The sequence below is a fragment of the Callionymus lyra genome, chromosome 16, assembly GCF_982586985.1.
Source record: "Callionymus lyra chromosome 16, fCalLyr1.hap1.1, whole genome shotgun sequence".
NCBI lineage: Eukaryota > Metazoa > Chordata > Actinopteri > Syngnathiformes > Callionymidae > Callionymus > Callionymus lyra.
In genome coordinates this window covers 6,510,930-6,536,638 of record NC_141833.1, presented here as the reverse complement: position 1 = coordinate 6,536,638, position 25,709 = coordinate 6,510,930, and the positions used below count along the sequence as shown (strand labels likewise).

Here is a 25,709-nt window from a genome sequence, read left to right as displayed (position 1 = left end):
ATGACGTCTGGTGAGTTACTCAAATGTATTTAGTAAATTTGCAGCTGCATGAAAGTATCACCATTTGAGGGCAGCATAGCTCAGTATTGAAGGGATGACTGACTGCCAGAAGTTTTGTTGTAACTGCTTTTAGCTATATGTTGTAGTCCATCTTCTTGTTTCTGTTTGTTTGTTGTTAAAACCATCTGTTGTTACGTGAAGGTACTAATGTTTTATTTGGGGGGATCTCAGTGATATGTGGCTCCGTCACAGACCGAGAGGAGGACTATCGCTTCCTCCACAGCATGTTGATGGAGAAAAAGCTTCATTTGCTATTTAAGGTGAGAAAGTGTTGATCTTTTTAACTTACGTGTCCTTTGTCATCATGCTTAGAAGAACAACTGTTTTAGTGTTTTAGTTGTCTGTTATCAGCTTTTCTATAAATGTGTTTATTCAATTGAGAAACATATAGAGCCCAAACTCTTCCATTACTCTTCTTTTTCACAAATATACTTGTTTTTTAGAAATTTAAATTAGTATTTTTAATGTCCTAACAGCATCATTTAACATTAAAGTGAAGTAGCATCAACAAGTTAAAATAAGTCATAGTAGAAATACAATTATTTTTGTAAATCAGAATCAAAAAACATTTATTGCCAGCCTTGTAAACACAACTAATGAAATAAAACGGATTAATTAAATACATACAATAAATTAGAATAAATAAGAGGCATTACCATTAACTGGCATATGTATGATTAACCCTTGTGTTGTCTCGGGTCAAGGTGACCCGAAGGCCCGAAAGCAAATGTGTTTAAGGTATCCCTTGTGTTGCTTAAAGGTGAACAACCTCCACCACTGCAACACAAGGGATACCTCAAACAGAGATCTCCAGAAGGATTAATGAAGTCTATCTAAGTTCTAACACATTTGTTTCCAGGGCTTCGGGTCAGCTTGGCCCTGAAATGACACAAGGGTTAAAATATAAATATATATATACTTTACATTTAATTAAACAATATTCATGATACAGGCAGCAGACAATCGGGAGATATTTAAATAAATATTTAGAGATTATCTTTTTTTTTTTTTTTAATTTTGGAGTCGTTTAAATTGATGCACTTGAGAAGTTGCTTAAGTATCGAACTATTGTAAAATAACGAATTTATTTCAAATGGATTTCTCTCCCTTAAATTGAAAAGATATTTAACCTCTTAATATTAGTTGTAGTTCAGAAAGTCATGCACTAATATCCGGCCTATTATTGCCATTAAATTAGTCAAACACAATTATTTCTTTTAATCCTTTATAGTTAAAAACATTTTACTGTCAACAGTTTTTTTTAAGTTGCTTTCATAAAGCATTTCTCGAGCCACCATTTGGACGATGTTATGCTTATGGATATTCCATAAGTGCTTTTTCTCCCTCCGGGGAAATGGTCTATTGCTTGACTTAACTGTCCACACAGATCCACGAGCAGCTCAGGCAGTTTGAGAAGCGAAGCCTCGTCCCCGTCCAGCAGCACGCTATGGATTTGGCCTCCGACGTAAGTGGCCCGTCCAAACAGCTCTCGCCGACACTTTGTTACACATCGTCCATCAATCGTCTCCTGCGCTGATTCCTCCCCGTCCACACAGACGGAGCGAATATTGTCAACACTGTCATGGAAGTTCACCGAGGACAGAGCAGAAGTCTGGTGGCTGCTAAAATCATTTTGTGCTCCGGCTAATATTTCAGGTGGAGGACTACAATTAATGTCGGATTTAAGATAAAGCGACAGAGAGCACTCCCACTGAGGCCGAGACCCAAAACACATCCCCTGGTCCCTTAAGGTGTAATCGTATTTCAAAATGTCTTCTTTGTTCCTCGTCCCCCAAACACCCATTTATCTGACTTAACTGTTACAACTATCATCTTAATTCCGAACCCTTTTAACTTTTCTAAACGTCCATCTGTTCTTTTATAGAACCATCTTTAACCCCATCACGATCAAAGCTCTGAGCACCTCCTTTTTTTATGTTGAAGAACTAGAGCAAGATGGTACATTTTGGCGTTTTCCAGGACAAATTTTACTTTGTTGAACAAACATATCAAAAAAATGTTTTAAGCCTAGGTAATTTATACAAAAAATGTGGATCCAACTATTGGTCATTGAGGCCTACAGAAAAAAATCTAGGCCATTCATGGACATACTTTTCTCGCTATAATGTATTTAAAATGGCCTAAGCTGTTATATAATTCTAATCCCTCAGTCTATGGCTCACAAACTCAATCACACAAGGTGACCAAACAAACGTACATTTTGATGGATTAATACATTTTATTTCAAACATGTGTAGAATATGAACCTTTTTCCCTCCATCCATTTTCTACTGCTTATTCCCTTTTTGAGTCACGGGAGGGCTGGAGCCCATCCCAATTTCTTCGGGCAAGAGAGGTGAAGGACACCCTGGACAGGACGTCTGTACATGTATAATAAATAAAATAGTATTAATAATAGAGCAAGAAACAGTAAAACACCACACATAGTTTTTTTAAAAGGAGTACGAAGATTTTTTTCCCTTGTTTATCTACCCTTTGATTTCTATTAAGCTTTTTTTGCAACTATTTGTAATGACCAGGTCGGGCCAGATTTTGTGTTTGACGCTTGTGCCATACAAACTAAAATAGCTTCAAATAAGTTTTTTTATGTCAAGTTAAGACTGGGTTTACTCAGTGAAATTTTCCGTAGGTATGCGTGTGTGGGAATGGTTGTGTGTATTTCTTTTCCTTAAGACAGACATGTGTCCTGTCCAGGGTGTCCCCCACCTAACGTCCGATGAAACTGGGATAGACTAAAGCCCCCACGTGACCCCCTTTAGGGGTTAAGCTGTAAAGTAAGAAAGAAAAAATGAATTTAGAGGAACATATAATTAGCGATTTTAACCACTTGTTTGGTTCATTATGGCAAGTCATGATTAATGTTATGCATGGTATTTCTTGTACAATAAAAATCTTTTGCTAGTTTTGGAGAAACTATTTTACATCCTTCATGTAGGTAGTGGTTCTCAGTCTCGACCCAATGAGACGATCACTTTAAGACCAGCTGCGAAACCAAATCAAGATATTGGGGCATTGAAAAAAAAATAGGGGCAATAAACCGTACTTATACGTACTTATACTACTCTACAAAATCTAGTTGTATATTACGTGGTTAAGCCCATATATGTGAGTTCTTCTAATCCCATCTCACACATCCTACGTACATTAATACAATACTTAAGTACACTTCTGTTATAGGAAAATTGGCAATTGCTTAAATGTGTGCTGTGCGTTTAACCCAGGGGTCCCATTTTCTTACCGACTTTCAGATAAAAACAATAACAATACCGCAAATAAAGTTTGTTTTTCACTCATTTTCACAAGAAGAGGTTCTTGTTTTTTAAGTAAACTTGACTGAAACAAATATCTTGACTTATAGTAAGAGTAAAAGTTACTGTAGAGGAACTGAAACAAACAGTTCAGACAGTAATCATCAATAGAACGGGAATAATACTAGCTAGTTGTCAGAGTTGTCGGTCTATTATAATCCATTCAGTTATTAATATACAGTTTAATTTACATTGTTTAGCAAATGTCCATGACTTACCTTAAGTGACCAACTTTTGGGTCACGATTGGGTCAGATTGGAGCCAAAATGCGGACGTAAAATGCCTATCACTCTTAGCAAATAATAAACTGTGAAAAACCGTAAACTGTGATCTGAAGGTACTGTTTATTTCTGATAAGAAAACTACTTATGATAAGGTATTTATGTAACAAATTATAATGGTTACAAATTCCGTTAAATTAAACATTATAAACTGAAGTGTCTTCCATTGTATTTCGCTGAAATGATACTGTTGTGCTAAATGAGATCCCGTCCATGTTTCCATACCGACTCCTGCCTCTGCTCGGAACGCGACAGTCGCTCCCCGCCTGGCTTAAATCATGGAGACCCACTGGAAGGGCCAAACCAAGCGTCTGTTTCCCCTCAGAGGCTTCTGTTTGCTCACAGTGGAAACTAATGACCTTCATGCATTGTGTCTCCGAAGCGTGCCACCACATCTTGAAACAGTAGAAGTCATTACAAGTTATATGCTTGAGAGGACCGGCTGAGTGAGCCAACACTACACTTGCTGTCTTGACTTTTCTTTTTTTTTGGTGCAGCCTTGACAATATCATGACTAGGGAAAGATGCAAGAGATTAAAAAAACTAAAAAAACACCACAAACCAACAGAAGTAATGTTTCAGACCATCGTCTTGTGAATGATAAAAAATATTTCCTTTGTTTATTTGCAGTTGTTTGAAGACTTGATGAACCATACTTGGACTAATGAAGTCAAAGAATTGGCTGCTCTCTTTTCCAAACCCCACTTTAAGGTGAGGAGTCTTTTCTTCCATTGCAACGGTTTGTTCCATCCTCTAACATGCCTATTAAACAAAAGCCAGTCGGTCCAAGTATTTTTATGTCCTAAATCATGCAAATTGTATTCGAGACGAAAAGCCTTGGATCTCAACTAAGCTATTATTCTAAGAGAAATATGTAGCATGTAGTTGGCTTTTTCGCCACAAGTTGTTTTTATGTTTAGGCCATGTGAAACTCAATGTGTGCTAAGGTTAGGATCAGAGTTAGAATCAGGGTTATATTAAGAGTATGAATTAGGTTAAGGTTAAGGGTAAGGGTACGGGTACGGGTACCGATACGGGCATTGGTAAGGGTGAAGGGTTGGGGTTTTGGATTAGGGTTAGGGGTATGAATAGGGGTAAGATCTTTGTTTGTGTTAAAGGCTAGAGATTAGGGGTAAGGTAAGTAATTTCTATTTAAAGAGTGCTTCTCCAGACAAGGGTCACAACGTGCTTAAACAATCAAAACAATCCCCAATAAAATATATACTTGAAAGATCAAGACAAGGGCTACAGATATGATTATGGCTAGAGTAGGGGTAAGGTTTAAGGGTTAGTGTTAGGGTAAAGGTATGGTTTGGAGTAGGAGTAAGAGTAAGGGTCAGGGTTAAGGGAAATGGGTTTGGTTAAGGAGTAGGGGTACAGTGCTAGGTTAGGGTAATGATTTTGGTTAAAGTTAAAGGTTTGAGATTAAGGGTAAGGGAGAGGATTATCGTTAGGGTTATGGTTTGAGTTGGGATTAGGTTTAAGGGTTATTGGTAAGGTAGGGTAGTGTGAGGGTGTGGGCGAGGGTGAGGGTGAGGGGTTATAGTTAGGGTTCGGGTTAGGGGTAGGGGTAGGAGTATGGTTGGTGGAAGGTTTTTTGTTAGTGATAAGGGTAAGGGATCAGGGGTAAGGGCTAGATATATGATTATGGTTAGAGTAGGGGTTAGGTTTAAGGGTCAGGGTTAGAGTTAGAGTTAGAGTAAGCGTTAGGGCTAAGGTTAGGGTTAGCGTTAGCGTAAGCGTAAGCGTAAGCGTTAGGGTTAGCGTTAGCGTTAGCATTTGCGTTAGCGTTAGCGTTAGCGTTAGAGTATTGTCTATGCAACTACAACTATGCAATCACATCACAAAAATTCCTGACAGGATAAAAAAGTGCTGGTAACCCACCAAAATTGTTTTACATTCCAAAAAACAAAAACAAACAGATCTTACTCAATAACTCAATATAGAAAATAAAGTTTTACTCACCACAATATATATTTTAAAATCAACAGAAAGTGTTTTGGATCATAGGCACATACTGCAGTATCGTGTGCCTGTAAACGTGACACTTGAGGATGGACTGCATCTGTCAACGAACGAAAGTTGATCAAAAGAAGATGACAACGAGACGTACAAGTCCAGGATGACGATATCACTCGTGTCACTCGCTCAGCTCCGTCAACATGAGTTCTCCACGTTTGAACGATTCCTCTCTTCAATGACTCACGAAGAATGGGAGAGAAAAAGTTCTTCCATCTGTTAAATATGTATTAAATCACTTCATCATTCTCCACATGGAGGAGTAATGAACCGCAGAGACATCGGAGCTAGTTATTGATTAACATTAATTCCAGTTTTTCTGTTCTTTTCTTAAAAGTAAGTGTTTGACAAAACGTTTCAGAATTGTTGTTAGCAGTGTGACGGGTATAGTATTTGGTAGTTTGGGGAAAAGACCAAAAGCTACTTGCCATGTTAGCATTTTAATTATGTCAGAAATCAACTGCGGTGCCTTTTGAGAGACTCTTTCAACAATCATGTTTTCTTCTCGACAAGAAAACGATCCGGTTATTGTCTGTGGTCGTAGATCAATTCACATTCCTGCTCTGGAAAAGTATTTGTTAGCGATGCGTGTTGTTAGGAGCCGCCGGGCTGCAGGCGGGTGTGGGCGGCTGCTGCTCCCTGGTGGCCCGCTAGCTGGCAGAACGTTTCCAAACAAAATCAGAATTGTCATAACAGCACGAACCAGACTGAGGGGTTGCGACAAACTGAAAGTGTTGACAGGGATGGGTTCATGAAAGTGCAGCCAAACTTTATCGGATTTTCGGTCACGAAATAACGCTTTTGTTTGGGTTAGCTGGAGAGGGCAAAACCATGATCCCAGCTACCAAGGGCAAGAGGTGGAGTACTTCCTCATCGGGTCTAAGTCAGATCCTACTCAAACTCATACATAGACGTGATCAGGGTTCGACCAAAAAGCGAGTGTACCTCCTGTTGTGATCTTCCAGCATCAACCACTACTATGTCAGAGTGGCAGTAAATTGTAAATTGCTGAATCAGCAAAATTCTATGAGATAAAAAAAAGGTCTACATCGTTGTTTGAGTTTCCCTTGGACTTTGGGGTTTCAAAAAAATTCCCCCTACCTCTTGCCCTAAGTAGCTTGAATTAATGCTAGAACCTCCTTTTCCAGCAAAGCATTTAACTTTTATATAACATTAATTGTACACATATTGTGGCCATGAACTGTGACTAGTATTAATTCATCTCTATATGCAAAAACAGCAAAAACATTTGCGATTTATTTTCCCTAACCAAGCTTTGATTCCATCGCTCGTTCCTGTTTTCAACTTCTTGCACATTTTTGGAAGGATTTTCTTTTCAGTCAAGAGGTCGCCATAATATTTATCTCTCTACACGATAAATAGTTGCATGTTTTATAGTACAATAATATTTAACGATTCTTCCTTGTCACACTTGAGCTGTGAAGATCATTTCCACATTTTTGAGGGATTATTTGGTCGCCCAAGATAAGACGCTCATCGTTTTGGGATCAAATACTTTTTTTTTTTTAAATGGATCCAGAAACTATGATATCATCAATCCCAACACTAACCCTTTATTAAACCAAAAATGAATTAAAATAACGCCGCAAACTTGTAGCCAACTCTGACTCTCCGTCGTTATTATTTTATCTAATCGAGCGTGACTCAGGAAACTGAGTTACATCCACGATCAAGCGTGTCTTCTAAATGATAACCGGATTTCTTTGCTTCATCCCAGAGTCTTCTTTATGTCCACGACGCTGTTGCTCAGAGAGACTTTGAGCCGACGCTGCCCGCGGTCGCTGACGGAGTTCTGGAGGAGGACGAGGACTCGGTCAAGATTGTCAGTCTGGTCAAGACCAAGGAGCCTCTGGTTTGTAGACGGATGTGAAATAATTCATTTATATCTGTATTTAAGGATAAAATGACAAAAGAAACAACAACTTTCTAACATATTTTGAGATCGTCCTCATCAGGCTTTATGATCACATTGAGGCGAAACTATTTTCATTTCCTTTGTTGTGTTTGTGTGTCAAGAACTCGAAAGAGAAGAGAAAGGAGCCGCCACACATCCCCCAGAGGCCACGCATTATTTCAAATGATCTCGATAATTCAGGAAAAATATTTGTCCGGAAAACAGGGACAAAAGATTAGAAAAACAGAAAATATTTAGAAATAAAAAGAAAATAAATTGGCACGAAAATAAAAAAAAATTGCACAAAAAACAGAGAGAATGCTTGAAAATTGACCAAAAATTGCATGATGAACATAAGGAAAATAAATGGGAAAAAAAGAAAGTAAGAAGCATGAAAAAAAAGAAAAAAAAATAGCATGAAAAACAGAAAAATGAAAGTATGAGAAATTGAAAAAGATTAGCCAGAAAAAAAACCCCATAAATATATCACTGAGAAACTCGTAATTAATTCTCAAAAAAGAAAAAAGATCCAGAAAAAAGGGGCAAATACAATACACTTCAGTACTTCTTTTCGCTGCATTGATGTTATTTAAAACGTTATATGACAAAACATTAGACAAGCTAAAAAAAAAAGGACATGATAAAACAAATATGAGCAAAATAAGATTCAGTACAAAATATAAATATCTCGCTTATAGTATTTTCTTGTATATATTTGTTTTCTTTTTCACTGTCTCCCTTTCTAAAGTTGATAAAACTATGATCAAAAAATGAAAAAGAAATATGATATAGAAAAGTGTGTAATCAGTCAGTCGACCTGTAACACTCACACTCGCGGAGTGTTCCTGACGTCCTGACAAGCGTGTAACACTAAATCTGTCCAACAACATTTGACATGCAGAGAACATATCCAGGGGAGTCAAAGTTGAGATTCTCCATTTCCCAAAGTGAACACATTCATGACATTCAGACGGCCCGAGAGAGCCGGAGCTGATGAGCTGAGGAAGAAGCCAAAGAGAAAGCTGTAAACTGACAGGAAGGAGAAGAAGAGGAAAACAGCCTGTTTTTCTTCATCTGTCTGGCAAACTGATCATCTCATCAATTCTGTTTGCGTTGGATGAAGTGATATACATGTCAAATATAAAATATCCAGGGAGGAGCTAATATTTGGATGAATAAAACTAGATTTTAACAAACAAATTTAACGTAACATATCGTTCTCTTTTGCTTTCACTTCTATTTTTAAATAAATTACTTGATTTATTAGCAATTTACAATTAATAAAACAAACATTTGCTTAATCTTTAAGCCTCATTTTAACCAAGTGCTAATGAAATGTACTTTTAAATATAAAAAAAAAAGACTAAAATCAAGATTAAAGTGGACAAAGGCTTGTGTGTCTGTAAGAGCATTTCTCAAGGGAACTTTTCTTCCGAGGGCCTGATAATCAAAAACACACGTTTGTATTGATACCAAGAGTAGATTAGCAGAAAAGTGACCTTTCTCTGACACGCACTCTTTGATGGACACAACATGTTTTGTTTCCAGACAATACAGTTACACCCCAGCGAGTGCTGATTATAGTCACAAGACTCTCTTTCCACCGTGATTTGCGATACATCAATAACATCTGGACTAAATGAGGCTGATTCGGATAACAATTTCCATTTTGCCTTTTTGTGTTACATGACGGCAGCTGGGTTAAACGGTTCCGTCTCAATACAAATAAGCCTCGGTCTGAAGTGTAATGGAATCCACATGCCGGTTTTGACATTATTTCATTAATGACTGTCCTCCAGGGGGCGACCATTAAGAAGGACGAGTCCACGGGAGCTATCGTCGTGGCGAGGGTCATGAGAGGAAGTGCCGCGGAGAGAAGTGGTAAGTACCTGTTGTTATCGCAGATGAATCATCAATTTCACCGGATTAAGTTATTTGGGTTGTAGGTTTAATCCATGAAGGAGATGAGCTCAAGGAGGTTAATGGAGTCTCAGTGGAGGACAGGAAGCCGAAGGAAATCCTTCCTCTCTTGGTTGGTTCTTTACATTTCACTCCTGTATCGATCAGCTGTTTCACCCTTAACTTATCTTATTATTTACCAAAGTCACACCTGTCCTCGTCATTTCCTCATTATCCATGAACCCCAGTATTTTCTTTACATCTCTCATAAGTCATTTTAAAGTTCCAAGAAAAATCTCTTTAATTTATTGCTCCAGTGTGTGTCAGTTCAAAATAAGAAAACACAAATAAAAATGTATAAGAAAAATAAGATTCAGTTCAAAATATAAACTATTAGTTTTTCTATCTTATATTTTGTTGTTTTCATTGTCTCCCTGTCTAAAGATGATACAACTATGATAAATAAAACAATAATCTTTAACCATAAACTTGTGTTTTCACTCTAATTTCAGACATTTCATTCCTCAAATCTCAATACAAATATATAAAAATATTTTGACCTTTTATTAGTCAAAAAAAGAAATTGAGTCTTATATCAATCCCGCCTATTTTACAGATGTTTGTCAAAGTCTTGAGGGACTTACCCTGATAAAAAAAATAAAAATTTAGAAGCAAAAATTATATAATTCTTGTCACCAGAAGCAGTTTCTTTGTTTTTACAGTTAGAATTGCAGAAAATTACTGAGACAAATCGAAAGACCAAGGAACTAAATTATTTTACCCTTTTTTAAAGCTCACAGATTCATTCATGAAAATATATTTAACATGTGTAATATATATTTAAACTTCCATGATTTCTTCTCTTTTTTTGGACTGTTTGCCAAAAGTTCTGAGATTGGAAATAAAACTCATTAATTCATGCACAAAGTCTTAAAGCGATCGCTCAAAATGTAAACTTCACACATTTTCTACTCGCGCTCATGTCAACTAAGGGTTGGGATTATTTTCAGATTCTTTTTTAGAGAGTTATAGACAAAAATATTTGTTCATTTTAATGTAGTGACCGGAGCTCAGTTGTCTTTGTCTTCATCTTCGGCCGAAATGACACTTAAAATATCCATCCATACTATATACGCTCTGTAAGCGCTAGCGAAATTTACCCGGAGTACTTCCCGTTTATATAGCTTAAATATAGACTAAGTTAATATTTCTGAGACAATTCCTTTTCGAATACAAGATGGACGTTACAGATGAGCACCATGGATGTATTTGGATGTTGTAAGTGTCTTTTTAGACGAAGATGAAGACCTTGACCCAGAGACAACACAAGGGATACCACGAACACATTTGTTACGGGCCTTCGAGTCCCCACGACCCTGAGATAACACCAGGGTTAAGAAGAACACCACGTCTACAGAAAAAAATTGTAGAACAATAACACATGAAAGTTGATCTCTTTTTTTTGATGGAATGGAGAATCCATTTGTTAAACCTGAATCTTCCTTGGAAGTGCCATTTTTTTTTGAGATAGGCTAAACAAAATAAAACGACAATAAAAGAAGCATAACAGTATCTGGTAGTAACATTGAACTCAACAGACAGTTAAGTCAATTCTTCCCCCCAATTCTAAAATGATGCGATATTTGTATTACCTGGAACGTCTTCACTCATCAAGGGAAACCTATTGGGACGATTATATCATTTGATATCAGATGCTTTCATCAGAAAACCACTCAATCAGCAGAGAGCTTCAAAAAAAAAAAAGGGTAGAAACAAAAACCGTAGACTGTATCTTTTAGATCGTCTGATGATGCTGATAAACCACATGTAGACGTTATATTAAATGAAAGGAGTTTTTGGATAATGAAGTATATAATGTCTTTTTTTAGCTTGACTGAAATCGTGATCAGTGGAAGGAATATATCATCGGCAGGACTTGTTTTGAGGGGGGGGGGATTTTTTATTGAATTGTGGTCGCCAGGAAAATATCGAGAAGGCAAAGCTCCGATTTTATTAAATACACAGCTACCATTGTATTTTTAGTCACTTGTGTTTTTAATAACGTTCTAATAAGAGTGTGTAACGATGTCCTCTGGTCAAAGCTTCGTCGAGAATGGATGGACGCACATATTCAACAAATGAGATAACGTTCAGGCAGCGCAATGGAAATGTGGTTCAAAAAAAACTTATGAGGGACATTCCCGGAGATTTCATGTTCCTACATCCTTTGCAAGAATTCGAACCCGTTCTCCTCTTTTTCATTGGTCGGTCATGGACCAATTCAACATCAGATCGCACACTCATGTCTTGTCTTCCTCAGGCTCGCTCTCAGGGTGAAGTCACGTTCACAATCGTACCAGCCTTCAAGGAAGAGGACAGGTCCAAAAAGAAGAAGGTAAAATAAAGTAGTATCTAGGCGTAACATTTTTTTTGCTGCTCCACTGAGATTAGACCCTTTGTTAGTTTTGGACAGTTAAGTCAATTCCAGCCAACAAATGGCTGTGTGTTCGCCAGCAAGTTCATCCACAACAACACTAGTCAAGACGGTGCTTTTTAGTTCCATGTCTGGAAAGATTATTTGATGTGTGTTTACACCTTAGTGGAGTGAAAGTGAAATACAAAAAAAACCTTCTGTTTGAAGTTAAAAACTTAACAAAAGTGAATTTATTAACATGAATACATGACTTAAAGGTGGTGCTTGGATTAGTCAATCGTCACAAAGTGATTCTGAACGTGACTTGCTAAGAAAATGAACGTCGCTGCACTTAGTCTTGCAGTTCTCCTTCAAACCAGAAGGGGCAACCAAACATATAACGTTTAAAATTAAAATACCTTTTCAGTTAATGTCTTTACAAAAGTCTTAGATTAAAAATAATAAAAGTAAGTATAGTGTAGTTTTTTTCACCTTTTTATTTTTGCATTTGAATTAATGTTTTCTGTTTTTTTTCAAAGAATTGTCAATTGATATTTCTTTTAATGCTGCTGGTGTAGGGAGGTAGATAGTTTTGAATCCAAAAGATAACAAATAGAAATCTGAAAAGAATAAATAAAGTCTTAAGCTAAATGTCAAACCTTTTTTTATACAATTTTGTATACTTCTTTTTTAACTAGACATTTTGATAATAATTCTATATGGTTTTTTTTTCTTTTGCATGTGAATCACAGTGAAATATTATTTATTTTTATTCTGATTTATCACACTTTTGATCTGATTCAGATCCTAAGAACAATTGTAATTCAACAGGTGAAGAAACCAATGAGAGAGCAGACTCAGGTCACATGCTTGCGACGATTCCGTCACCTACAATGACTTTCTTGTTGTGTGGCTTGATGGACTTTCTTTGAACCCAATTTATTTATATGTAAATATTGTCTTGGAGATTATGTCATGATATATATTTCACATCAACTTTACAAAAAAAGAAAAAATCACATCCATGTACTGTACATGTATTTACATTATAAAAAAGTAATGGAGATAATTGCATACAATTCTTTCTGCAGCTGTTTGTTCGGGCCCTCTTCGACTACGACCCCAAAGAAGACCCCACCATCCCGTGTAAGGCCGCGGCTGTGGCCTTTAAATGGGGCGACGTCCTCCAGATCGTGGACAATGAAGACGACACCTGGTGGCAGGCGTGTCCGGTCAAAGAGGGTCAGACTCGGGCCGGACTCGTCCCCTCGCGGCAGCTTCACGAGAGGCGAGTTGAAAACCATGTTTATGAAAGAAGAGATAATGAACTCGGGCGATGTTTTCCAGGAGAGTCGCCCTGCAGCGACCCCGAGCTTTGTTCAACCCTCGTCCACTCAAATCAAAAGGTATCATTCAAATATGAAATAGTTACCAGAAGATTAAAGAGAATAACTGTTTTTCTTCTGCTTTTCTTTCACATCATCCCCCCAAGATCAACGAGAAGGTACTTTAATTCAAACTTTCAGTCAAGATTCTAAACATGTCTGCGTGAGTCTAAAGCTGAATTCCCTGCCGTCCTATCACCTCATAAAAAACAGAATGCTTCAAAAACTATATTGTTTTTTAATAAAACGTTTGTTTCCAAAAAACAAATATGAGAAGAAAAACACATGTTCAGAGAAGACGAGAAGGTATGTTTTTCTTATTTTACAGTCTCAGAGGAGGAGGACTACCGAGCCATCTCAGGGATCCACATTGGTGAGATTCTTCACTCGTACATTATTATTATTATTTTAAATACAGGCTTTCCATGGTGGAGAGATTCCTTCTTAGCACATCTACTGAGGTTGAGCAGGTTTTTTTTTGGTTTTTTTCGTCCACTGGGAGTCATCGGCTACATAAAGTGGATCAAAAAAATGTTGATACCCCGAAAGAAAATCCCACAATTGTCACAGAAATAACATGAAACTGACAAACAAAATACTGAATAAAAACTATATGGAAATGATCCAACAACTTGTTGCCAAAGCACATCAGCTCAGAAATAAAATATTTTAAGAAAATAAGACAGAATGGCTGATTGAAAAAAAATATTATGATGTGATGTGAGAAAGAGAAGTCTGAACAACAGTTACAGAAATCATACTTATGCTGTTATTGAAAAATGTTAAAAAATATTAAGTTAAGGGTTCCATCATTTTTTCCAGGCCTGTTTCATTTAATTGTGAGGAACAACAGTTCAGATTTTCATTGGTTACAATTAAGTATTATTTTGGTAAAAAAACAAAACATTTCTAGTATAGTCTTATCCTTTAGCGAGGGGCACCAACAATTGTGTCGTTCACTATGAGCTGAAAAAAAAGTAAAAACGCTAGATAATTCATCCAAAGTAATGGGCAGAGATCGGAGGAGGTGAAGAAGAAAGCGCAGGCAGGGTGGAACAGAGTTGAGATAACCGACCCATCGTTTTTTTTTACATTTATTTATCTTTTTATATTTTATTTATTATTTTTTATCCCTTATTAGTTTTAAAATAATCATCAACATTGATCATTTTGTATGTTTGTAGAAGTCGTCACATTGATTAACTATATTTTCATTGAAAAACGTTCTGATATTTATATTTTATATATATATATTTTCATTTTTAATTTTTCTTTGCAGTGTATTTGTGTGTGTTTGTGATAATTTGGTAGAAAATATCTCTGGTGTTCTGGTACAGAGGACAGGTGGTTAATAGTTTTCCTTTAGTTTTTAAATAATTTAGTTTATTCTGTATGATGTATGTCAGAATATAATTAAAATAAGTTTTCATTTTTTTAAATAAAATGAGCATAAACAACATTATTATCTATTATTAGCTTAGTGATAAGTGATAAGATTGAAGTGTTGATTTCTACCTGTAATATATAGGATAGGCAGGAAAATGTACTGGAAAAGAGCGCCACCTAGAATTCAAAGTCAAAGGAATGTTCCGTAAGACAGCAGGAAGTAAAGTGTTCATTTACTCGGTGATGACATTGTTGCGGCCAAAAGAAAGAGGACCATCAACGAGACTAAGATTATAAAGATAAATTAAAGTAGGCGAAAACTCTACCTTACCTTGGGGTCACAGGGTCCAAACCCAGATGTGAACTTCATTCATTTGGTTTTTAGCTCAAAGTCGGAAGTCTTGCTTAATCATTAAGAACAACTTTTTATCTATTTCATCATCTAAATCCAAGGAGGTCTCTGCAGCGATAACGACACAATAAAGTAGATCACAGTCCTGTGGAGATCCAGCATCAGCGGCACTTTGACTATGTTTTCAGTGAAGCCCATGGAAACAAAGAAGCTCCATCTGCATTTGTACTTGAAGCTTGTGTTGTTATGGGTTTTGTCGTCGGAGGGAAAGAAAAATTGAATTAGTTTAATTGCGGAAACACAATGGTGGATTTATTGCGAAATGCTTTGTTGAAAACTCACTGAGTTAAAACAAATACAATTAAAAAGAAAGAGAAAATCCTGAAATACGATTGTGACAGTTTGAATCCAATTGGAAGAACAAACTTTACAAGTTAAAAAATGAAAAAAGTAAGAATAGTGATGATGTGAAAATCAGATGAGCAGCTACATACCTCAAGCAGCTAGAAGACGAAGAAGAGAGTGTAGACAGGGTTGAACAGTCAGAGATTACTGTAAAACTCAATCACACAAAAGGCCAAAATCTTATAGTCAGTGCCAAAAATATTTTTTATATTTACCTTAAAAGAAGTAAGTAAGTTCATTTTTTGAGGGTCAATTTATCTTAATTATCTCGGTGTTTTTTTCATTCAACACTTAAACACCAACATCAACATTACTTTAATCTTGAGACCACATAAAATTACTTGGTTGGCTGGATTTAGCCCTCTGGCCATGAGTTTGACACAGGCAGTATAGGGTATCAGTATAAACAAGACGTACTATTTGGATATGATGTGGTTCGGGGGCCCTCGTGGGTCGGAGGAAAACTTCAAAATCTTTCTGACATTTTAGTTTATATTTATTATTCATTACAAGTCCATAAACATTATTATTCAATTCAATTTGATTTAGAATTTAATAATAAAATTGATCTCAACACACTTTACAGTTTAACTCTTGTGTTAAAACAAATGTGTTTATGGTATCCCTTGTCCCCTGAGATAACACCTGGGTTAACTTAACTTAACTAAATAGGAAAAAAGAAAAATAGATCCCAGTGAATCAACAATGAGTGAATCACAGTGAGACAGTTGCGAATAAAAAAAAAACAATTTTCTTTTAGTAGGCAGAAACCTCGAGCAGAACCGGACCCTTTGTTGATGGCTCCCTGGTGGGACCAGCTCGGGGGGTTGACAGATTAGACAGATTATCGTTTGTTTCTTGTCCCTTTTTTTATTTTCTTTAGTGTTTTTTATCATTTTTTTCTTTTCTGAATTAAAAAATATGAGTAAACCTGAATTTAATATTAAACAATATACTTTTAATTTACAAATATACTTAAAGACTTCCTTTATTGTCAACACAACAGTGAAACTGGCAACGAAATGTCGTTGCTTGGCAATTGCCAAAAAAAACAAACATTGAATTTTGATGAACAATTGGGAAAAAAAAAAGTGTGAATGTATAAAAATATAAAGAAAGTAGTGCAGCTAAAATGATGACTTTAAAGTAAAAATGAAAACTGTAAACAAATATAAACAATATGAAAAAGAAACAACAGTTTATACCTTTTTTTATTGACATAATATAGTTAGACCTTATATTTAAATTCTATCTTTGAAATATTTTGCTACCTTTTTTTCAAGGTGTCTAGTCCCTTTTTTGATGACCGCTCGCAGCAGGTACGGAATATAATGTGGAGAACATTTAATTTTCAACCTCTGAACCTTTTAATTAATCAGTCTATATCTGTAAGTTATTTTATTTTTAAATATTTTAACCCCTGAGAATCATGTTTTAAGATATAATTTATCCCTTAATGTCTTGTTGTTGGATTCACCTTTTAAAGTATTTGTTTTATCACCAATTTTTCCTTGTTTTGGACGTCATCCCACCACTTCAAAGTGGGTGGTCATGTCAGACTAGGTCACAGTTACTCATAAACTACAAATAAGCATGCAGAAACTGCAGAAAAACCACTTTTAATTGTACTTCAAGGATCAGTTCCAAAGTCACACCTTCATACAAGTCGTGTTCTAAAGAGATCTTGGAATCAGTCGTGACTCACGTTCCACATTATCTCTTCCCTCACAGCTCTTATCTCCGCCGTCACTCTGACTTCATACCCAGCATCACAATCTTGTCGCGGGTCCAAAAAAGGTTTTCTGGTTAACAGCATTTTCAGTGACATACGACATCTTTACTGCCAGAATAGCTCGAGATTGATGCTTACAAGATGTTTGTCTCTAAACTTTATTCGGCGCTCATAAAGAGTAAGAGTTGGCCTGCTGTTCTGTTTAGGTTTTTATATGTATTACCGACTCATATTCCTCAGACGTTGTCAGTAAAAGTTTGAAATCTCGGCTCGTGTTGCTCGAATAAAACCCCAAGAGGAAGCGGACAGACGCGCTTACAAAGTCAAATTACAGTTAATGTCAGAGAAGGCCTGGCATCGGCCCTGAGCAGCAGTTAACGTCGTAAAAAAGAAAAAAAGAAAAAAAAAAAAGGGGGAGCAAGTCGTTTTCGTCGGGGCCAAAACCACAGTCGCATGGCAAACGTTGACCGTCGGGGCGGCCTACAAAGCGGTGGTTCCAGACTATTCTGGGATGTTTGATTCTCGGGTCATCATCATCATCATCATCATCTCCGAGCTGTGAATAGTGCGGTTGAATGTGTTGATGGATGATGATGGTCAACACCAGCTTCTTGGTTGGTGTGGTTCTCTAGAATGTCGTCCTAGTCAAGTGTGTTGACACATTGTTTCCCTCGCAATGTTCTCTTTTTACCTCTTTTTAACAACTGAGATTGAGGTCCCAAGTTTTGTGGTATGATCGCCAAGGAAGGTTAAATAAACATATTGATACATCTATCAAACCATACATTTTAAAAAGGTTATTTTAGTTCCTGTAACTAAACCACTGTTTACGCTTTTTTTTTTTAAGTGTTTTATTCAATGTTGCATAAATGTTCAAAGGAAAAAGAGCAATGTGAAAAATTAATGATAAATAAACAGAGAAACTCAAAGGAAGTATGTAAGTAAGTATTAAGAATAGTATGTTCAGAAAAGAAGAAAAGTGGTAAAATGTCTTTTTTTAAATGAATAATGGGGCAAAAGAAGAAATGTTCATTTATAAATAAATACCTTGTTTGATTACAGTTGAAAATGGTATGAATACAATTGAAAATTGTTGGATTATAGTTCAAATTGTTTGATTTCGAGTTGAAAAATGTTTGATTACGGATGAAAATTGTTTGATAACAGTTGAAAATTGTTTGGTTACAGTTGAAAATTGTTTGATTACAGTTGAAAAATGTTTGATTACGGATGAAAATTGTTTGATTATAGTTGAAAATTGTTTGATTATAGTTGAAAATTGTTTGATTACAGTTGAAAATAGTTGAATTATAGTTCAAATTATTTGATATCAAGTTGGAAAATGTTTGATTACAGTTGAAAATTGTTTGATTATAGTTGAAAATTGTTTGATTACAGTTGAAAATTGTTTGATTACAGTTGAAAATAGTTGAATTATAGTTCAAATTATTTGATATCAAGTTTGAAAATGTTTGATTACAGTTGAAAATTGTTTGATTACAGTTGAAAATAGTTGAATTATAGTTCAAATTATTTGATATCAAGTTTGAAAATGTTTGATTACAGTTGAAAATTGTTTGATTACAGTTGAAAATTGTTTGATTACAGTTGAAAATAGTTGAATTATAGTTCAAATTATTTTCTATCAAGTTGGAAAATGTTTGATTACAGTTGAAAATTGTTTGAATACAGTTGAAAATAGTTGGATTATAGTTCAAATTGTTTGATATCAAGTTGAATTTTTTTTTATTATATCTCAAAATAAATGTTATTACAATTGATAAACGTTTCATTACAGTTAAAAAATTGTTTGATTATAGTTGAAATTTGCTTGTTTTTTTTTAAGATAAATATCATGCATTTAATCGTTTAAGTTATAGATCTTAAGCATAGGTACTTTCCTTTTTTTCTTCAAAAATACATTTAATTATTTTTGTTAATATGGTTTGATACTGTTTAATTTCTTGCTTTTTCTGCTGATTTGATTTGTCAAAGTTATATTGTCTTTTTTTGGGTTTTTTTTAAACAAAAATGTTTCTTTTGCCAGAAAAAAAAAGATCACACACCGACTAATACACATTTGTTGACACTCTTTACAACAGCTGGTTTAAGACGAAGCTTCCGTCTGGGCAAGAAAAGCAGTTTAGTGAAGGAGGCCGCTCGTTCCAGGAGATGGAGCTCTGGAGTTCACGTCTCTCTTCCACCGCCCACCTACGTGGAGGTCGTCCCCCACAGAAAAGACCCGCACAGACTCGTCGTCCTGGTCGGTAAGTGAGGAGTTGAAATGACCTTTTAATTTAACTTGTGGGGAAAAGTATTACAAATAAACAATGCAATTTAAAAAGTGGATTTATTTAAAAATCTGTGACAAGTGTGTAAAAACATCTTGTCGGGTTGACTGTAAGAGCTATTAACAGCTGTTTTAAAGGTGAGAAGGTTGAATTCCTAAGTACATGTGGCAAACTTTTAGCACATCTTTGCCTTTCTGACCCAAATACTTCTATTTCACGTTGACCTTTTAGCCACATTTAGGGACACGAAACACAATGTTGCAAATATCAGCAAAATACTTCTACAGCAGACAAAAGTTGAACGTTTTTATTCCATTTTTTAAGAGGAAACTAGTTTGTAGAATAAGATGTTGTTTCAAAAATTGTCACATACTTAAGTAGAGAATATTTGTAACTTTCAACATAAAAGGAGATTTATTTTTGTACAAAAACTACTTCCTGTATAAAGAAAGTCAAGTGTATGCCTAATAGGTTCTTCTTATTCAAAATCCAAAGAAATATATGTAAAAAAAAAATTGTTAAAAATGTGGATTTTAGAGGTTAAAGTCTCAAAAAGTCATAGGTTCAATCACATTCCTACTTTGCAGTACTACCTTCCAAGTAATGGAAAGCAGGCCGACTGACCGCGGTCCAGACAAACAGTAGTTTGTAACAAAAAGGTATTTCTGGATGACAGTATTGGTGGACGTAAAACTTTATCCTGTAAGTCTTGATGAAGTGCCCGAGTACTTGTACGTCAGCTACTTTGGAATCATCGCTCGTGTCACTGTTGGCCTCATTAGGCTAATTCAAGGTCTAGTTCTGTTCCTGAACACACCGCGGTCTGTTTCACTTTTACAGTCGATCGAAAGGAAAAGTAGGAAATAACTGAAGATTTACGCGTCTACTCTACTGAATGTTAAAATAATTATTTCCCATCAGAACCATGTAAACACTTTAACGACACTCCCAAGTCCGAATATATTGCGTTCTCTTGAGTTACCGAGTGGCCCACCCAGATCCCCTTCGCTGCCAGAGGTCTGCTCTTTGTATTTGGGATCTGTATGTGTCCGCCGGGACTTCACCGGTGAGACTTTGCTGAAAGTCTTTGTAAATGTCACTTAATATAAACAAGAGAGAGGAAAATATAGAGCTTTGTCGGGGGAGGAAAACACCAGAAACGAAAATGAATAGACGTATGAATCCAGAGAGAGATTGGAGAGCACGGTTGTTGAGATTTTAGCCAACATTGTCTAAATGGAACAGTTAAAGTGACCCAAAATTCAAGTGTCACTCATTTTCTACTCACCCTGCTCAGTAATCTATTACTTTTAAGAGTTCAAGGTAACAGAGCAGTATAGAGGTATTTGGAGGTTTTTAAATTTGTCTTTTTGATGAAGACGACAACAACTGAGCTCCTGTTGCTACGTTAAAATGATTCACCCAAAATTCAAACTTCACTCATTTTCTACTCGCATTCATGTCGACGGGAATATTTTCCGACTAATCTGTTGCATTTAATAGTTATAGGCAAAAATGTTTGTTCATTTTTATGTAGTGGCTGGAGCTCTTGTCTTGTCATTGTCTACATCTTGATCCAAAAAGATACTCAAAAACATCCAAGTACCTCCATACTGCTCGTCTGTAAGGTCCATCTTGTAGTGAAGCCTTGACATGAGAAATTGAACTGCAATTTAAAAAAAAATCTATATTAAAGCTTGTTTATGAGCGCATCCAGTCTACTGTCCTATGCAAGCGATCATGATATTTAGCCTAAGAGTGTTTCCTGTCTGTGTACCATTTTATTGTTTAAACTTCTGCTACAAAAAACCTTATAATATTGACTTGTTTACATTTTTCCGGAACAATTCCTGTTGTCGAGGCTTCAATACAAGATGGGTGTTACAGACGAGCAGTATGGAGGTATTTGGATGTTTTTAAGTGTCTTTTTGGACGAACATGGAGACAACTGAGCTCCAGTTGCTACATTGAAATGAACATAGATTTTTGTCTACAACTCTAAAAAGTAACTTATTAGTCGTAAGATAATCTCAATACTAAATTAAAAAAATTGGGAATGAACTATCACTTTAAGAGCAGCTTGTGTTTCGATCTGGACTTTTTAATTGCGCTGGATTGAACTTGGATCAGATCCGAGGACTCTCTATTGACTGGAGGTCATCATTAAGAGCGTAATAATAAAAAACATTTTATTGGAAATACAGACAGGAAACCAGAACCTGTATAGCTTAAACAGGAGCAGCTGGATCGTGTTCTGCCGGTCAGTTTCGGAAATGTATCCCATTTTCTTTGCATCATCGAGCCACTTTTGAAATGAAACCTGACTCGATTAGTGCCCGGGGACGGTTGGCGAGGGTGACAGCCACTCGCTCCGAGATCAGGAAAGTACAAATGTGAAGACAGAAATCCGACTGATGGTGCTTCAAGGCGCTCCTGCTAAAGGCATCAGGGATGTACGAGCAGAGAGGGTATAAACCTGATATTTTGTTATGTGTTGAGCTCATGCTCCGCTGTGATGGAAAAGGCAGGTATGTCAGGAATCCTATTGTCGGACGTCGCTCGCCCAGATATGATCTGGACCGGTGGAGAAGGAAATCCCAGATGCTGCAGCGAGAGCATCCTACACCGTCATGACACTGATAATGTGCGACCGTTGCGCTGAATAGCTGCCCGTATGGACTTTCCAGACATGAAAGTAGCATCTAGATTGTTGGATTTTTTTTGAGGAGCATAGCACGGTCGGGGATTAACTTCCAGACTCAAATCAAAATGAAATCAGAGCTCTGTCTGTCTGAGTCTCCCTATGATGATAAATACAGACCTGATCGCTCCTGTTTGATGTTCGACATAAATCCACCTTCTAACCATGTGTCGAATGATGTTCGCTTCTCAGGTCCCAGCGGGGTGGGCGTCAATGAACTGAAGAGGCGGCTGCTGCTCTTTGACCCCGACCGCTTCGGTGTAGCCGTCCCGTGTAAGATACAGAGGTTCCGACCCGCACGTCCATAATCCTCTCATCGGTTTTTAAAAATCCATCAGACACCACGCGAGGCCCGAGGAGGCAGGAGAAAGAAGGGCAGGACTATCGCTTCGTGTCGCTCCACAAGTTTGAAGAAGACATTCTCAATCAGAGGTTTGATATTTTCAAGGATAAACATGTTCCTTTATTAGATGGAAGGGTTTTAATGCCTGCTTTTCAAGATAAGATAAGATTATTTCCACTTAGGGGGGATGTAGGTTGTTACAGCAGTTAGCAAAACATTGACTGACCACATTATATTAAGACACACACATATGAATTGATAACAAAATAAAATAAGCTATAATAATAAATGAAGCAATGATAAATATATCAACAACGACAAACATTGGTAAACAAGTGCAGGAGTAGGGAAGTTACAACACCAATTAAAATTGTTATTAATATATATTATTATTTCTTATTATGGTATTATTTTGTGTACTTAGTTATTGTATTCTGTACTGACACCTCTTGCAAACAAAGTTTCCTATTCTGATACATACATATCCTAAACGGAGAGGGCAGAATAAGCAGCAAAATCTATCTTTCCTGCGTCTATAGGTCTGACACTGATAGTGCTTTTAAGTACGATCAAGTGTTCTTTAATGTATTTTTTTAAGGAGTGTCTTCGCAAGATATTCATATCTGACCACTGATAAGAACAAAGCCTTTACATTTTAACAGAAAAAAGTAGATTTTGTGTTGATAAAGTAAAGATGTTGCCAGGAAAAATAGATAATAAAGCCACATAAACTGTATAAAATATGGACAGTGTATCTGTGACACATTTATTACCGAAACATTGTTTAGAAGCGTTCTATGGTTGCGGCCATTTTGGAAATCCACTCAAGATTAGAATTATAATAGGGTGCTGAAAACACGTCTATTTGGTTGGTAGCTATAGCAACTAATACACAAGTCAGTCAAGTCAACCACTGCCACTGTAAATTAAAGGGAATTGATGAGGATTAAAATTAAATAAAAATTAAATAAAGGGAAACGATTAAAAACAGAAATGACCCCAAATCCAGTGTGTGCTCATTATCTACTCAATGTTTATGACCACTTATTTTTTTAAACCAGTCTGTAAATATGTTTTAATGCCATAAAAGTCAGCATTTTGGCTGGTTGTGTAGATGTTTTCTGCAGCCAGCCTCAAGTGGACACTTAAACTACGGCTTTGCACTTTTAATCGGCTTCACTTTTTTAGACAGTCACATGCAATTTGATTAATTTTAGGGATTCATTGTATTTGATAAACTCAAACCAAGGTTGTTGTATTTAAGTTCTTGAGAAGCACTTAAAGGCCATACAAGTGATCAGATAAACCTTCAAAAAGATCAGATAAAAATTTAACAGAACAAAATTTTAAAGCGTCAATTTTTTTAGCCACTACTGAAAATCTTAAATTGAATATGTATCCGTTTACAAAGAGGAAAATCAACATGTGTACACAATCACTCCTTGGAAAAGAAAATAATACAGTTTTATTTAAATCAAAAACAAAACAAAGTATACATAGAATATGCCCTAAAATATCACAGTTTACAACCGTTTTTTGCCTTTATTTCCCTGTAGGTTTGTAGAATACGGGCGATACAGTGGTCACTACTATGGAATCAGTCTTGACTCTGTTGAGGAAGTGAAGACGGCAGGAAAGGTTTGTCTTCTGGACATCCACCCGAGTGTGAGTATTACCCATAAGCACCGACTTGTAAGGTCTGTATCAGGACAGCAGCAGATAAAGTCAAGAAGCCAAAAGTTTCAGAGGAATGTCATGATGGAAAAGACAAAGTTTTTTAATTCCTTAAGTATTTAAATAAAGCAAAGTCAGATATTTCACCCGCTTGCCGGGTCAAAATCGTATCTCTACGTGCTCGCCTGACACTGTGTTTTGTCTTGCTCTACGCAGAAGATAAAACATGTCTACTCGTCAGAATTCAAACCGTACGTGGTGTTTGTGAAGCCGCCGCGGATCGAGGAGCTGCGTCTGACAAGACGGAAGTCCAAATTTATCTGCGACGATGAAGGCAAGAATCCAGTCAGGGACTTCTCCGTAAGTGCAATCACACAAAACACAAACCATTTGTTGTGTAAAGATATGGTCTAGATCGGGGCTGACCAATTACATTACTGGAGGACCCAAAAATATATACTATGACTGTAGCAACATGTCAAATAAAGACACAGAGCCTTGAAAAAATTAAGGGTTAAGGTCAAAAATGTTAAGTAAGTCGGGGTTTCAACAAGAGCAATTATTCATTGACGTTATAAATAAAGTGATTTCAGTTTACGTTGTTTCATTTTCAAATATTCATAAAGGCACATCATGCCAAAATATATTTCAAATTATGTTAAGGGACAAGATATAATTATTTTTTAAAGGAGGGAAAAGAGCCTCAAACAATCACCTTTAAATACCTATATTTAGAGTTTAAATATGAATTTATTAGTACATTTTTAACCAATGCTAACCCTGACCTTAAGCGATAATAAGTTAATCACATTGGGTTTTGGTTGAAACCTTTTGGAGCAAGATCATTAAAAGCTTTGCGAAACTGGGACAAAAATATAACAGCGAACTAACAGCTCTGTGCTTCAGAAATGACAGGCATGTAAACTCTGTGTATCTCTTTCTCACCTGTACAAGTAAAATGTGTGGCTTCAAACCAGAACTCAGTTTTATTATTTGTTCTAGTTCTAGAATCTTAAAATTTAACCAAAAGAGGCCCATGGGTCGCTTTTTACTCAGATCGGGTTGAAATGGCAGATTACCCAGAAGCCTTCAGGTTTTCCATGGTTATTGAGGGAGGGTAATAAAGTTATATAAGAAAATGTTCCTGCCGGTTAATAGCAAAACAAACCAACATATAAAATGACATCATGGCTGTCTTCTGCTCTCTTTTCACCTTCATTGCTGTAACCCCAGATTTCATATCAAACCATGTACAGATGTAGAACAACTAACGTCCCTGGTTTCTGGTCTCAGGAGGAGGACTTCGAGGACATGATTTATCTGGCCAAAACCATGGAGGCCCAGTACGGCCGGCTCTTCGACAAGGTGATCGTGAACGGAGACATCGCCGTCGCCTTCGCGGAGCTCAAGGCCGATCTCAAGCGGGTCACAGAGGCGGAAGTCCTGTGGATTCCCACCGAGTGGATCTGCCCTTCCCCGGCACAGGCTCGGAAAAGCTGCGGTCACGTGTCCGGCTGGATTTAA

At 36.5% G+C, this 25,709-nt stretch overlaps 1 protein-coding gene across 1 annotated transcript; it reads left to right on the top strand.

The window, feature by feature from the left end:
• Positions 1-25,709, top strand: LOC148063383 (MAGUK p55 subfamily member 7-like). Its single transcript, XM_087811757.1, has 18 exons — positions 1-10; positions 202-320; positions 1,448-1,525; positions 4,301-4,381; positions 7,428-7,562; positions 9,404-9,485; positions 9,551-9,636; positions 11,824-11,898; positions 13,008-13,204; positions 13,264-13,322; positions 13,409-13,420; positions 13,630-13,674; positions 19,279-19,443; positions 22,361-22,441; positions 22,507-22,600; positions 24,068-24,176; positions 24,402-24,545; positions 25,479-25,709. The coding sequence occupies exons 1-18, from the start codon at positions 1-3 to the stop codon at positions 25,707-25,709; spliced, it is 1,803 nt and encodes a 600-aa protein (XP_087667883.1).